The 14,642-nt window shown below is 31.5% G+C and overlaps 1 protein-coding gene across 1 annotated transcript in view; it reads left to right on the top strand.

Moving 5' to 3' along the window:
* Nucleotides 1–13,705, top strand: part of LOC148610481 (uncharacterized) — a 40,768-nt gene extending 27,063 nt beyond the window's left edge. The window contains exons 2-3 of the mRNA XM_088595532.1: nucleotides 151–922; nucleotides 13,314–13,705. Of these exons, the coding sequence (XP_088451658.1) occupies nucleotides 163–922; nucleotides 13,314–13,357 (804 nt within the window). The 5' untranslated portion in view covers nucleotides 151–162 and the 3' untranslated portion in view covers nucleotides 13,358–13,705. The remainder of the gene's footprint in view (nucleotides 1–150; nucleotides 923–13,313) is intronic.
* The last annotated feature ends 937 nt before the right edge of the window (nucleotides 13,706–14,642 follow it).

Below are 14,642 nucleotides of genomic sequence, written 5' to 3'. Positions count from 1 at the left end.
AAGAACACAAACTGCACTTTGTAAGATTTAAATCAGGAGGCCATCGTACGCAAACAATTTTTTTCTGAAAGAGTCTATATTGATGTTAGCACCATTGGAAAAAGCTGTTGATAGAATACTAGTTATTAAATAGTTCTTTTTTATTTATAGAAACAGACAACAATGAAAATACAGCTACAGAACGTTTTATCCTACCTGACTTTTGTAACATTATTTGTGATATGCAATAGTGCCGAATCTTTAAGTCAGAAAGAGGACTCAATAAATACCGGACAGTTGTCATCTTTATTAGGCCAAAGCATAGACGATGATAACCAAAGTATAGACAAGCGAAAATTGTCGAATTTTGCAAGCTGGGGAAAACGGGGTTGGCCATTCTATTCAGGTAAAAGATGGTCAGTTTTACATACCTGGGGCAAACGTGCCTCACCTACTGAAAACGCAATGGATAAGAGGAAATGGTCAGGATTTACGTCTTGGGGTAAACGGCAATCGGATGATATCATGGCTGATAAGCGAAAGTGGAGTGGATTTACTTCTTGGGGTAAACGAAGTATGCAAGATTTTGATAATGTTGATAAAAGAAAGTGGTCTAGTTTCAACTCATGGGGAAAACGTGATGGTTTGGAAACCGGTGATGCTGAAAAAAGGAAGTGGTCTAGTTTTAACTCGTGGGGAAAACGCGATCAACTTTCCGACGATTTAGAACTTGAAAATGATATGGATAAACGTAAATGGAATCAAATGAGTGTATGGGGCAAGCGCGACGAAAAGCGGAAATGGGCTTCATTGTCACCATGGGGAAAACGTGGATGGAACAACTTCAGGAGCTGGGGAAAACGACCATGGTCATCATTTAAATCCTGGGGCAAAAGAAATCCGTGGCATTCAATATCTACATGGGGAAAACGCTCACAGCCAGGTCAGTACATTCTCAGTTTAGAATACAAATATAATTTGTTTTGATATCATATTGACTCAATTTCAGTTGGATTAAAGATTAGCTTTTGTAGTTATCTGTGTATTGAATGACTTAAAAAAATTGACATCGATTACGGTTTGACAATAAAAAAAAATATATTGTGGAACCTGTCTATACCGAGACTGTTTTTGTCTACAAAATTGGTTCGATTTAGACAGGTGTTCTGTTAAAAATGCATTTTAACATTTAAAAAAAAAACTTTAAGAACTCTGGTTAAGACAGAGTTTTGTCAGGGTTCGGTGTAGACAGGTTTCACTGTAATTAAATGTAGCAACAAATTTTATCACGAGGCCACGACATAGTTCTCTGTTTCACAATCCATGTGTAAAACGAACCATGGAATATTCAGATGCTTGCAGTGAGAAAAATTTCGTGTATGGTTTTATAAAAGGAGTTTTTTGGGCGCTTTATTAACTTAGTTATGATCTACAATAAAATATGTGTAAACCGAAACATAAATAAACCGAACATCTATATAAACCAAGCACTTTCAAAAGTGTTTTTTTCTTATCAGTTAAACTTCATTTTGATCCTTGGTAAACCAAAAACATATCTTACACGAACAAAAACAAAAAGGGGGGTTCGATTTAGACCGTTTGCATAGTGTTTAGGCCATATCAAATTAATTTGATGGTTGTTGGACAGACAAATTAACAAACCATTAACACTTATGAAACGTGAAATATTGTAAAAGTATCAGATGGCTGATAACAGTTACGCCTGATTTAAGGAATACTTATTTTTCTGTTTTCTTTATATTCAAAACAAATTACACTCCCTCTGAAAGAAAAGGGAAAAAATTAATGAACAATTTTCTTTTGAAATTTATTTTTAATGGCATTTATGAAGATAAGCTAAACTGAACATAAGAAATAAAAACGCAATTACAATTAACGGTTTTTACATTTGTTTTGATTTGAAATAAACCGTTTGTGTGCATTAAAGTGTTGGTTTTTTTTGTAACTCTTTCTGAAAATATCACTTGCCTTTTCATAGAAAACGAAAAAACTTCTATCATTTGTGTTCATTAAGTTGACGCACTAATAAATATAAAGCAAACAATTTGACATATCGTCTTTGACTTCGATTTTTTTTTTTGCTGAATTCAATTAACTTTCAATGCTATAAAATTTCAAACGTTAGTATTGTCATTTTCCTTTCATGAGCTATGAACGAGACAGTTTAATTTTTTGGCGTCTGTGTCTATTTTTAATAAATGGATCGCCTCGTAAAGGATAAAAACATTTATTGCAGAAATTCATTAAGTAATGTTTTGTCTTCAATGGTAGAACTTTGAAGCTTTCTATTTTTAATGTATAGTCACCAAAGTGTTATGACCGTTTTACAATATAATATAATTATTTGTACTATGCAATAGAACAAAGCTCTTTCGCCTACCCATAAAACGGCTATTATAAACATTTCGTGGGTGAAGTATGCCATTAAGTCTCGTTAAATAATTTGTTACACGCTTTATTCGATTTTGCGGACAGTCCAAATGTTTTCAACATTTTGAAAATAGAAGGTAGTTATTTTTCGGTAATCTATTTCCATTTCCTTTTATATCTTTACCATACATTTTTTCTGTATTTTACACATGACAAGATATTTGAAAATTTCTGTCAAATCATTGTGAGTTACTGTGACGTCATAAGATATTTTTCAGATTTTTAATGTAAATGACGTCAGACATCATCAGTGTGTAATCGAAAAATGCGTGAACAAGTAGCTTGAAAACTTCATGTACATTCAAATGACTAAGATGTCAATGATTGGATTACTGATAAACAAAATAAAGGTTAATTTTAAGTTTGATATTATTAGTATCAAAGTCGAAAGTAATTTTTTTTTTCTGAATGTACGTCGTAAATATTGTGGCTTTGATCAGTCAAAATCCTTATTCTATGACAGTGTACATGAACTTATGATCAAACGAGAAAGTATAAAAAAAAACGGGCGAAACAAAAACGGTACGGGTTTGGTGAACAAATAAACAAACGTAAAAGCTTATTACTAAATAATGAATACTTAGTAATATAAAAAAGTGTACATATAATAATTTTGGTAATCGAGGTGCACTTAATACCATTCACACTTTTTTTAATTACTTAAACACAAAACTAAATGTATGTAACCGATACGTATGAAACAATAAACCCCTTCAGACTTCCTATAATCACTCCTCCCGCTGTCTCTTGTCATAGATTTGAAGTCTTTTTGCAAATTAAGAATATCGTAAAAGCGAAAAGTGCCTTAAGTCCATTGCTAAGACGACAATCATCACTTTCATCTTGGGTTCTTCTTCATTATAGTCGTTTGCTTTGTTATCTAGCTTTGTCGCCAGCGGTTATTGAAATCTATGTTTTAATCAGCGACTTGTATTTTTCTACTTTTGTATAACATACAATGTTACTTTTTTTCAATTTTCTACGGAGGCTGAATGGAAATTTAATTTGTAACCATTCTGCTTATACTGTTTTAAGTGGTCTATAGTACGTTTGTTATGTCTGTTCATGACTAGAAATTTCGTTCATGAACAATCGGAGTAAGAGAATGGTAAAGAAAAAATGTCAACAATATCACTCTCTCACACATCAATACAAAATTCTGTATTAAAAATCTACCCTTTTTATTTACAGTTATGGTAATAAAATTTGGGTTTTTTACGTCTTTTTTTAATTGTTAATAAGTCACGATCAGGTTTGTTTTTGTTTTTTGTTTGTTTGTATGTTTGTTTGTTTGTTTGTTTTTTATTATTATTTAAAAATTACGACAGTAAGCATTGTTCTCAAATGATATAAAAACCGTGGGCAAGGTTTAGGCGAAGTGTGAATGTAGAGAGAGAAGGTACTGAGTCTTGTTTTGTATTTGCTATTTTAATCATCTTGAATTGAGTGTTACCGATATCCAGTAATGAAGAATTATTGATTTTACCGTGCAATCAAAAAAGCTAAAAGTTCAAGATTAGAATTAAATGTTACGTCACAGAGGATTCATAAAAGAACAAAACAATCATCTGATTTTAACAAATCATATGGTATTTTTCTCAATAAAACGGATCACGTCGAATTACTATTTTATTTGTCTGAATTTGTACATTTAACATCTTCTTTAAGAGTAATCAAGGGAACCAAGGTTATAGCGGTAATCAAAAGAATGTAATCCAGGGACAAAGACCAGACATGGAAAACAGACATACACAACAAAGAACATAAAGTAACTAAAATCATACATACAAGGTAACAAAAGCAAATGAGCAACTCGGATTCCACTAAAAACTGGGAGCATGGACCAGGTGCTATGGTGCAATCAAACGACATTGAAATTGCTGTTACGTAATTGTTAATTTGAGATCGATGTAAAAACTATGAATCAGTAATCAAGGGAACAAAGGTTATAGCGGTAATCAAAAGGATGCAATCCAGGGACAAAGACCAGACATTGAAAACAGACATACACAACAAAGAACATAAAGTAACTAAAATCATACATACATAGTAACAAAAGCAAATGAGCAACTCGGACTCCACTAATTCTTATTTCTTAGTTAATGCCTCTATTTTTTAATGTAACCAATAGTGAAATTACATACTTTTACTCATCATAACTGCATGTTAATATGTGATACTGTTTTATGTGATGAGTTACAGTAAAACCCCACATCTGTCCAATCCACACCCTGAATAATCATCAAATCTGTCCAAATCACACATTTTTAAATCCTTTATATCAACTGACAGGTTTGATTAACCGAATACCTATCTAAATCCAAACACTTTCAAAGTTCAAAGGGGGTTTGAATAAATTGGATACTAAATAATGTTTCATTCAATACCAGCTTCACTGTTTCTAAAACATTCTCAAAGAAACTTCTTTTAAGCATTCGCTATTAATCCGCATTCTTTGAAAATGTCGATATTATATTTATATATATAAAAAAAAACAAAACAAAAAGCTACGGTTTTAAAATAATTTCAATGATAAACAGATCGAGAACCTAAGGATTGGCAAGAATCATTATGTTTCATTCATTAATGTGTTAATATTATACCCTTAAGTTAACTAAACTATAAAGAATTATTAAACCGTTGATTATGTGTTGTTCATCCTCCTCTTTAGCAGGACGTTGAATGTTCTTGCAAACAATAAATTAGAAAAAAAAATCTATAAAAATGTGTTGTATTCTCACAGAAATCTATACACAACATCATATCGTTGTGACAGAATCGGTTTTATCTAGTGGTTATTTTATCTAGATACCTGTGAAAGAATAATCAAGTGAACCAAGTTTCAACCGAAAACAAAAGAATGTAATTAAAGGACAAAAACTAGATATGAAAGATAGCAACACAACAAAGAACATAAAATAACCAAAATAATACTTACAAAGTAACAAAAGTAACTTGGACTCCACTAAAAACTGGGAGCATGGACCAGGTGCACCAGTAGGGTAAGCGTGAAATCTGTTTTTATTTTTGTTTGTTTCAATTAGTTTAAAAGTATATAGGATATCATTTGGTCCCATTGTATTGAAACCTTGTCACATTGATTATGATATGAGACTGAATTGATGACCATTTTATATTTCATGTATCGCACGTGGCTTCAATACATGTTTAACAGAGTCAAATACGTTCCATCGATCATTAGGAGTGCATGTAGCTTATGTTTCCTACAAAAATCGTATCATTTAACCGAATCCAACTAAAGTATATTATATGAGCTTGTTTATTTGCTACTTAGTTTACAAATATACAGCATTTGATTCGCTCGCATCAACTTTAAATAAAGTAAACTAACTCTGTAAACAAAAACAGGAAAACAAACACTGAAATAAAGAACTTTTTTGTGAAATCAAGACCACTATTTTACAAATAAAAATTCTTGAGTTCCCTTCAAGTCTACATATGGGCGTATACTAATTTTTCAAAAGCATGGAACGTTTAAATACGAGTTTTGCCGTGGGATAATAATAATACATATTGATTACATATTTCCCACCCATGTGTCAAAACATTATCTGTTCAACTGTTGCTAAACTCGACGTAAATCTGTAATTGGCGTGTAATTCTGTCGTGTCTTCCTTAACTTGTAATATTTCTCACAGAAGACAAAAGTCCATTGAAGAAAACGTGCATTCGCATTACATAGTATAATATTTCTATAAATTATTTTAAAGTCATATTAGTTCATAGTATGATTACTAGTAAATCGGCCCTTTAATCTTTGTCCCTCAAATAATCATTTTAATGAAATGAGCAACTGGTCACAATTGTTGGAAAGCCCTTTAGGTTCATAGATTTGTACTATAATTGTAATTGGAAGAGGACGCTTACACTACCGGTGCACCTGGTCCATGCTTTCAGTTTTTAGTTGAGTCCAAGGTGCTCATTTTTTTTTTGTTACTTTGTCTAATCTTGGTTCTTGATGTTCTTTGTTGTGTGGGTCTGATTTTCCTGTCGCTAGTATCTTGGTTCCCTTGATTACTCTCTAAAGAAGGAAACAAAACAAAAAAGTTTCCGCACGACATGCAAGCCAACTCGAACTTATTGAGTAGAAATAAGATATTATAAACTTGCTAATTTCAGTAGTTGTTCATTTTCACGATATGGTATGCCAAATAATTCGCGAAATTTTAAATTTCGTTGCCAGAAGTCTTTACGTCATAAGCACATAAAACTAGGAAATTTTCCCCTGGAAGTATTCGCCAACATAAATTATCACACCCGCAAATTTATCAGTGTTTTTTTTCGGTAAACGATTTCAGTTCATCAGAACGCGTTCAAACGATGTCGATAATAATGCGTATGATAAGCAGATCTCATTATGATATATCTCCTTTAAAAAGAAATCGTAAGCTTGATCAATTTTTCAAATTAACTAACAAAAATTGGCGCTGAATTTTGCTAACTTAAACTCATCATCATTTATAAAAGAACATCATATGCTTTAAAATCTATTTCTTTTTGGTTAAGTGTTAAACATTGCATATCAATGCACATATTGGGGGACACCTGAGACCTATAAAATCATTATATTTTGGTTAATGAATCCATCGAAAGAGGTTTTTTTATATAACTGTGCGTAAGCTTATTTGAAATATTTAACACGGATATAGCACATAATTCTCTAAAGTCTTTTCTCAGTTTAATTTAATAGGTAAGGCATTTATAGTCTTGAACTCTGGTCTAATGGATATTTTTAATGTCTTCTTTATTTAACTTAAAACAGATTTTAATATTCCCAATATATTGAACACCTATCTTGCATTAGTAGGAAATTTAATGATTGATTCTTTAAATCAACCAGACAAAAAGTACTTGATTTCCATTTTAAAGGATCCCTTTAGAGAAAAATAATGCTTAAGTTTCATACCTAATGCAAATTTCATAAGTTTGAAGGAAATAAAAGAGACAGCAAGTTAATTACAAAATAACAGTAAGCGGAACTCAGAGTCTATAAACAACGATCGTTGCCTCCGGTTTATTAAAATGACTATTTATTAATTCGCCAATGATAATTATTAAGTATTAAAGGAATTTTACAGTCTAAAACAAGTTGCCGGCAGCTAAAAGCAACACCACAAATGAAGATCATGCGACTTCAAAATGATTGGGAAAGTAATTGTCATCATTTTGTTATGTCTGTTCATTTAATAAAAAAATAGTTTACTACTCTTCTTAATGTTACTTCGTTAGGGATTTTAGCGCAATACGTAACAGTGTCACGAGTATGATACTATATTTTAATTTATACAGCAACCGTTCTATTTCAGACGTCAAAATGCATTAACCGAATATTTACAAGAGATATACGGTCACTGACTGAATAGTACTGTCTGTTGTGACGTCGCAAACAATGAAATGTTTTGAAGTTGCAAGATTAAAATAAAAAAAACGTTGCTTTGCCTGGTTAAAATGTATTTTTCGTTTTATTTATTTATTTATTTATTTATGTATTTATTTATTTATTTATTTTATTCTTGTTGTAGTATTAATACAATTACAGTGCACTGACTTGCAAAACATTTTGATATACGAATTTAACTCAAGACGGTGAAAACTCTCGGACCAGCCTTGCATTTTCACGCGGTCGTAAACATCATCAATTTATCCGTTATGAGTCAGGCCAATGCACTGTTATTGTCAGTATCTCCATTGCCATAGTAGGATTATAAAATGTTAATTTGAAACATAAAAAAAAACTTTGCTTTTAAGTGTCAAGTGTTAGGTTTAAAAAAACACCAATTTTAAAAAATTTATTTGACTATAAAACAGACAAGATTTTCTATATAACTTTGGTTCATTTGAATGCACTGAAAGTGATAATTTAAAGAGCAGATAACTTTGTCAAAAACTTCACTTTTCTAACATTGTATTGAAAAATGTCTGAACAAATCCAGAGATGTAAAAACCAAGTACTGTTTTTTGTCGTATAGAGAAGCATCTTTGTGTGCTTAGAATAACACTTATTTGTTATTTCACTTGTAAATCATGTATGGATAAAAAGAATAAAAAAAATTACCGCATAGTCAAAAGAAGGAGTCCATGTAACAAATGGCAATATCAAGGCATAAGATATATAGTACAACTGTAAAGTTCTTCTCGACTTCTTCGAGACATCTCAAATAGGAATGGTGGCTGCGTAACCCCTATTGCCTATGTAGAATTATGAAGTGCTAGTTTAAAACAATAAATAATGGGAAAACATCTGATTTTCAAATAGTATCATGTACTTTTATCATATTATTTTTTGCAAATCAAAACATGTTAACTGTAAAGATTTTGTACATCACACCTCGTATTTCATTAATTAAAACAATGTTTTTTTTCACTTTTATTCATCTATGGTGTTTCATATCTTCTAAAAACCAAAACCAAAGCACGGATAAAGTGTTTGCATCAATTAAGAAACCAAAAACAAAGCACGGATAAAGTGTTTGCATCTTCTAAAAAACAAATACAAAGCCAAGATAAAGTGTTTGTATCTTCTAAAAAAAAAACAAAAACAAAGCATGGATAACGTGTTTGCATCTTCCAAAAAAAAAGAAAAAAACAAAGCACAGATAAAGTGTTTGCATCTTCTAAAATAACAAAAACAAAGCACGGATAAAGTGTTTGCATCCTTTAAAAAAAAAGAAAAAAACAAAGCACGGATAAAGTGTTTGCATCTTCTAAAATAACAAAAATAAAGCACGGATAAAGTGTTTCGCATCTTCTAAAAAAACAAAAACAAAGCACGGATAAAGTGTTTGCATCTTCTAAAAAAACAAAAACAAAGCATGGATAAAGTGTTTCGCATCTTCTAAAAAAAACAAAAACAAAGCACGGATAAAGTGTTTCGCATCTTCTAAAAAAACAAAAACAAAGCATGGATAAACTGTTTGCATCTTTTAAAAAACCAAAAAACAAAGCACGGATAAAGTGTTTGCATCTTTTAAAAAACAAAAAAAAAAAACAAAAAACAAAAAACAAAGCACGGACAACGTGTTTGCATCTTCTAAAAATACAAAAACAAAGCACGGATAAAGTGTTTGCATGTTTGAATTAATATTCATCTCACAGAATCTGGAGTTATCGAATAATAGCGAATGTCAACCCTTGTGTTGTAGGAGTCAGCAGATAATCCAAAATTTACATTTAAATGAGTCGATCAATAAGCAATAATGACACCTAGTTCTAGTGAAAGAAATTGTAAAAAGTGCAGTGCAGTGTTAAATATCAAAATTAAAGTTTGCTCTTGATTCATTTATTTATGGTCGTCATCATGATCTCGTGGATCGTTATGGTGTATCCATCTGCACCATAAAAAACTGATTTATTCAACGGGTCATGGTTTTCCTTTCCTCGCTTGTCTACCCCGGACTTGACTTTTTATGAGCAACTCGGCGGGTGTTTCTAGAAAAGCAGAGGACGTTTACCCTACCTGTGCACCTGTTCCATGCTCCCAGTTTTTAGTGGAGTCCGAGTTGTTCATTTGGTTTTGTTACTTTGTATGTATGATTTTAGTTACTTTATGTTCTTTGTTGTGTATGTCTGTTTTCCATGTCTGGTCTTGGATTGCATTCTTTTGATTACCGCTATAACCTTGGTTCTCTTGATTACTTTTTGCTGTGTTTTATTTTTGGTTCTTCAAAGATTGAAAGGAACTCAAATGGTGTTGAAGACTAAGAAAACCTTTCGAAGTAGTTACAATCGTAGAATGTGGCATGTTAATCATCGCATGAAATATTCCACTGTGAATTAAGTGTAAGTGTTTATAAGAATCAGGCAAAATGGGAAAAATCAGAAAAAAATAATATCAAAAACCCACCGATCTGACATTGTAATATCACTCAAGGATAATTTCTCTATGTGAAAAGACCATTATTTGACCTCTGCATCACTGTCTTTGCTAAAAAAAATTCAATGGAATCTCAGAAAAATGAGGTTCTGACAGGGTTATCTGCCCTTGAAATGTTCATTTTCAGTGCATTTCAATGAAATTGTATCTCAGTGGTCCAGGATTATATGGAAAATCTTGTCTGTTTTCTTTGAGTCTGATGGTGCAAATAGTCAAATTACACTATCAAACTGATGGGTTTTTTTATACAATCTTTCACCTACAGCCTGATTCTTACAGGGCTGTAACTTAAATCTATAAGATTTATACAAACTTTGATAGATAATTTTACCAAAGTGCCACAAAACATTTACTATGACCGGTTTTGGCAGGGGTTCGGTTTAAACAGATTTTACAGTAATAAACCGTGGTAATTTTTTATGTTTTCACGTAAAATACAAAAAAAAAGCAGCGTCAGGTAAGCTCTGAAATGTTCAGTCTTCAATGACGTCAAGATATTCGCAGTGGATGGGTCTGAATGTAAATGGCAAAGTTGCACTTCGCAAAATAGTATCAAATTATGTACAGCACATTTAAAGTATACCTTGTTGTTTAACGCTGCTCTAGAGATACGATACCAGACTTACATAATCGTCTGAGCTAAGATGTTATTGTTCATTTTAATCATAATACACGACTCTAAAATGACGATTATGATCGGTCTATCACCAGCTTAGATAAAACAAGTCATATCTCTAAGCACTTCATGCATTAAGCTGAGTTACGAGTTTATTGATTAAGGTAGTATTAACTTTGTAACAAGCCAATTGGCTTCTCTTATATATAACAAAACCATCAGGCCATGTCCATAAAAATCTAAAGTTTTCGATGAAAGTGACAAACTAGATCTATTACTTAAGTTTGACAAAAGGTCTTTCTCATGACTTGACAGACCTTTGAACATCCTTTTATTTACAGACTATCGAATTAGTTTTGCCAATCAAGTAAATCGATGCCTATCACAAACTATAATGGCTAACACAAGATATTTTTGTGACTTACAGTACTGAATTATTTTGTTACTTTTCTAGTGATAATTAAATTTGAGGTTCGGCATGGGTTTTGCAGTTAGAATTTTGTAAAATTATGCATTTATTGAAATGGATTTAAAACAAGATAATAAGAATAGTTTTATAGAAAACATCTTAGAATTAATAACACATGACGTCGATTCAAGTTTTTTTGGCAACGTTTCGTATGAAAAATAAAAATTATTTGTCGCTTTCTGTAAAAAGTGGATGCAATTTACACTATATCGTACGTCATTTTACCATTTATACCATCAAACATTCGTTTGATATTGAAGCAAATACAATGATCCGCAAAGAATGAAAGTAAAATTATATTACTTTGTACTCTTATCAATAATATGGCTAATGTGCTAAAAGCTTAAGTACGGGTGCTTTTTGTTTAAACCAGCCACCGACGACAAGTGAAAATGCACAATCAATATGACTGTACTGTATGTTTTCAAATCTATGGCAATTTCTTTCAAACAGTCTATTTGATTTATTTTGTCGCAGAATTAATTTGGCTTCAATTCTATTTAAAAGGACATAAAAGTTATTTCAGCTCATAAGTTTTAAATAGTTTCACAATTGGAATTTAGGACAGAATGTTATTTGTCTACAAATCTTCTTTTAGCATAAACAATGATGCTATTTAGGGGATAGAATTTGTCTTTCCTTGATTAAATAACAGTCATCTGATAAAATGTCTTATTTAGAAAAAGGACAATAGGCAATGATATTTAAATCTACGATCATACTTATTTAAATACATGTAACTTGGAAAAAAAAAGATGTTTAAATGATGTTAATTGCCCTGATACTTTTCTGAGGCAGGTTCTCGGTTGATTGCCATTTGATAAAGTGATTTAAATTATATCTCCCGAAAATTTACATTGTATGCGCTGTAATAAAAAGGAAACATGTACAATAGCGTATCATAAGAGCTATATTTTTTACCGTTCTATGGGAGATGAAAAAATAATCTAACGTGCTGAATAAAATGATATTTTAGAGTTTCTGACGATGAATTGTAAACCAACTGTTTGTTACACAAAGGCAAGGTTTTGCATTCAATTAAAGCTGAAAAGGTAGCCTGCACTTTGGATAATCTTACGAAAACATACGTTATAAATTGGGATGCATTCCTTGGGCAAAGATTAAAATTTGTCAATGCGATCTCGTCTTAAGGTAAAAAAGGTGTTCCACTCGTAACGTCCTTTCTCAGATTGGAATAAACACTCATAAATATTCAGTATAAAGAAATGTGCATTTAATGTGTTATCTATTTCAAAATGTACTTTTAAGGCATTTTTCAATAAGAGTAGAGCTTCAAAGTATGATATTGTTTCATTCATGGAGCAAGAATATTGATAGTAAAGCAAGATACAAAATTTCATAGGTCAGGATGTTAAGCACATTTAATGAACAGTTATTTCAATTGACTTAAAATAGATGCAAGATTCAAATAATATTTATTTAGCATAGTTTTGTTAAATTCAAAAAATGATTATACTCTGACGATTTTATGACTGTGTTACTATAAAAGTATTTCAATTTCGATTTTCTACAGAACTGTCATGACCATTGTCGATATTACCGATAAAATATCTATGCACATATGTTGCAATAGTCATTGCCTTTGGGTCAACTCAATTGACTAACTGCCTAACATCAATATTTCATCACAATCTGATTGGTTTTCAGAAATTGATCATTGCCGATTGATGGCTATCATAATTCGTATATCTGACATGCCTGTCAAGTCGGTGAACTGAATGGGAACCAAATGCATAAAAATTGAGAAATGGCATCGACAAATTAGCAATAAAATAAAGCATAAACCTTCTACAGAGAAATGACTGTCGTTTCCTTATTCCTGTTTTGAATGGAAACGGGTCACGAAACATATCGTAAAGTAATATTATTTTTTTTTATTTCAGTTCAGAGCGACCATGACGCAGCCTACACATCCCTAGCTGTTTGAAAAGGGGGATGAAACTCACCATGAACAAACGCAAAGATCAATTAGCAATAAACAATTTTCGTGACTAAATATATACATTTTAGATGCTATTCGCTACAGTGTAATTTGTCTTCAGGAATCTTTTAACATTTCTTTTGTCGGCTATAATTTGGTTTCCAAGTCTGAGCCTGCTGACATTTAATTGAAAGTACAGGAAAATGGTGCACAAATAGGGTGACCCCTCTAATCTTATCACTGATTGGTTAATATACCATGACCCCTGTAATATAATTACTGATTGAACATTATGCCGGTTGACATCAAGTATTTTCGATAATGGCTGAATTAAAAGTTTTGATATCCACTGAATGATTGTTATGAATAATAATTATGACAAAGAAGATGGGACGCAGAACAGAAAGCAGTTTAAATTGGTCTTCTTGAGAAAGACAGGAGTTACTTTTAAAGTTGATATAGCTGCGATATGTAATAATTCTCACTAAACCGGACGTATTGCGTTTTGCCGTTAGGGAAAAAAAGGACTCATTTTTCAATTGCAGATAGTGTTTCTATATATTCACCTAAAAAGTAAAAGGTAGACAGAAAAACATCATTTCGTTACGTCTCAGGTGTCTTGGCCTTGAGACTTCTAACATTATTTTCCATGATTAATATGTTATCAGTTTCAATTTTTGCAAAATCAATTAAAAAAGAGAGACACATGTTTTATGCATACAATACCGAAATGGATACATTATTAGTTCGCAGAATTTTATTCTAAGAAGATCTATATGGGGAATATTGTTAAGAATTTCACAAAGTCTATGATAAGTTTGTTATGAAATAAATTGTACATTATTTTCGAAAAATAAATGCTGATTTATTTATGCAATATTTCTGATAAATGGATGGTGGTTCTCTTTCTTGTTTGACAAAAACAGCGTGCAACAATGCGTTACACAACATGCTTGCGTCAAAAACAAATAAAAGTACAATAGAAAATCTAAATCAATTATAAATAATATACAAGAAATACTCATAATCAAACATATCGAAATAGGAAAATAAATTCCGTAACACATAATTCTATATGTACCGTGTGCTATACGTGGTGCTGAAAACTTTGCAAAACTGCAAATTTAGGTCAATAAAAAATGATACATATATAATACAAATGTCTGACTACTTGGTTGGTCGGTAACATTAGGTCCAACATCAGTTGCATTGACTCATTCAGTGGTCTCTATACACAAAAAATTCCTACGTAAGGACGGAAATCTGAATAGATAGATCATGTTTTGGCATT

The sequence above is a fragment of the Perna viridis genome, chromosome 8, assembly GCF_037379345.1.
Source record: "Perna viridis isolate PV_CMFRI_1.1 ecotype Kerala chromosome 8, ASM3737934v1, whole genome shotgun sequence".
NCBI classification, from domain to species: Eukaryota; Metazoa; Mollusca; class Bivalvia; order Mytilida; family Mytilidae; genus Perna; species Perna viridis.
The sequence above is the reverse complement of the archived record's forward strand: the minus strand, read 5'-3'. Positions and strand labels throughout refer to the sequence as shown.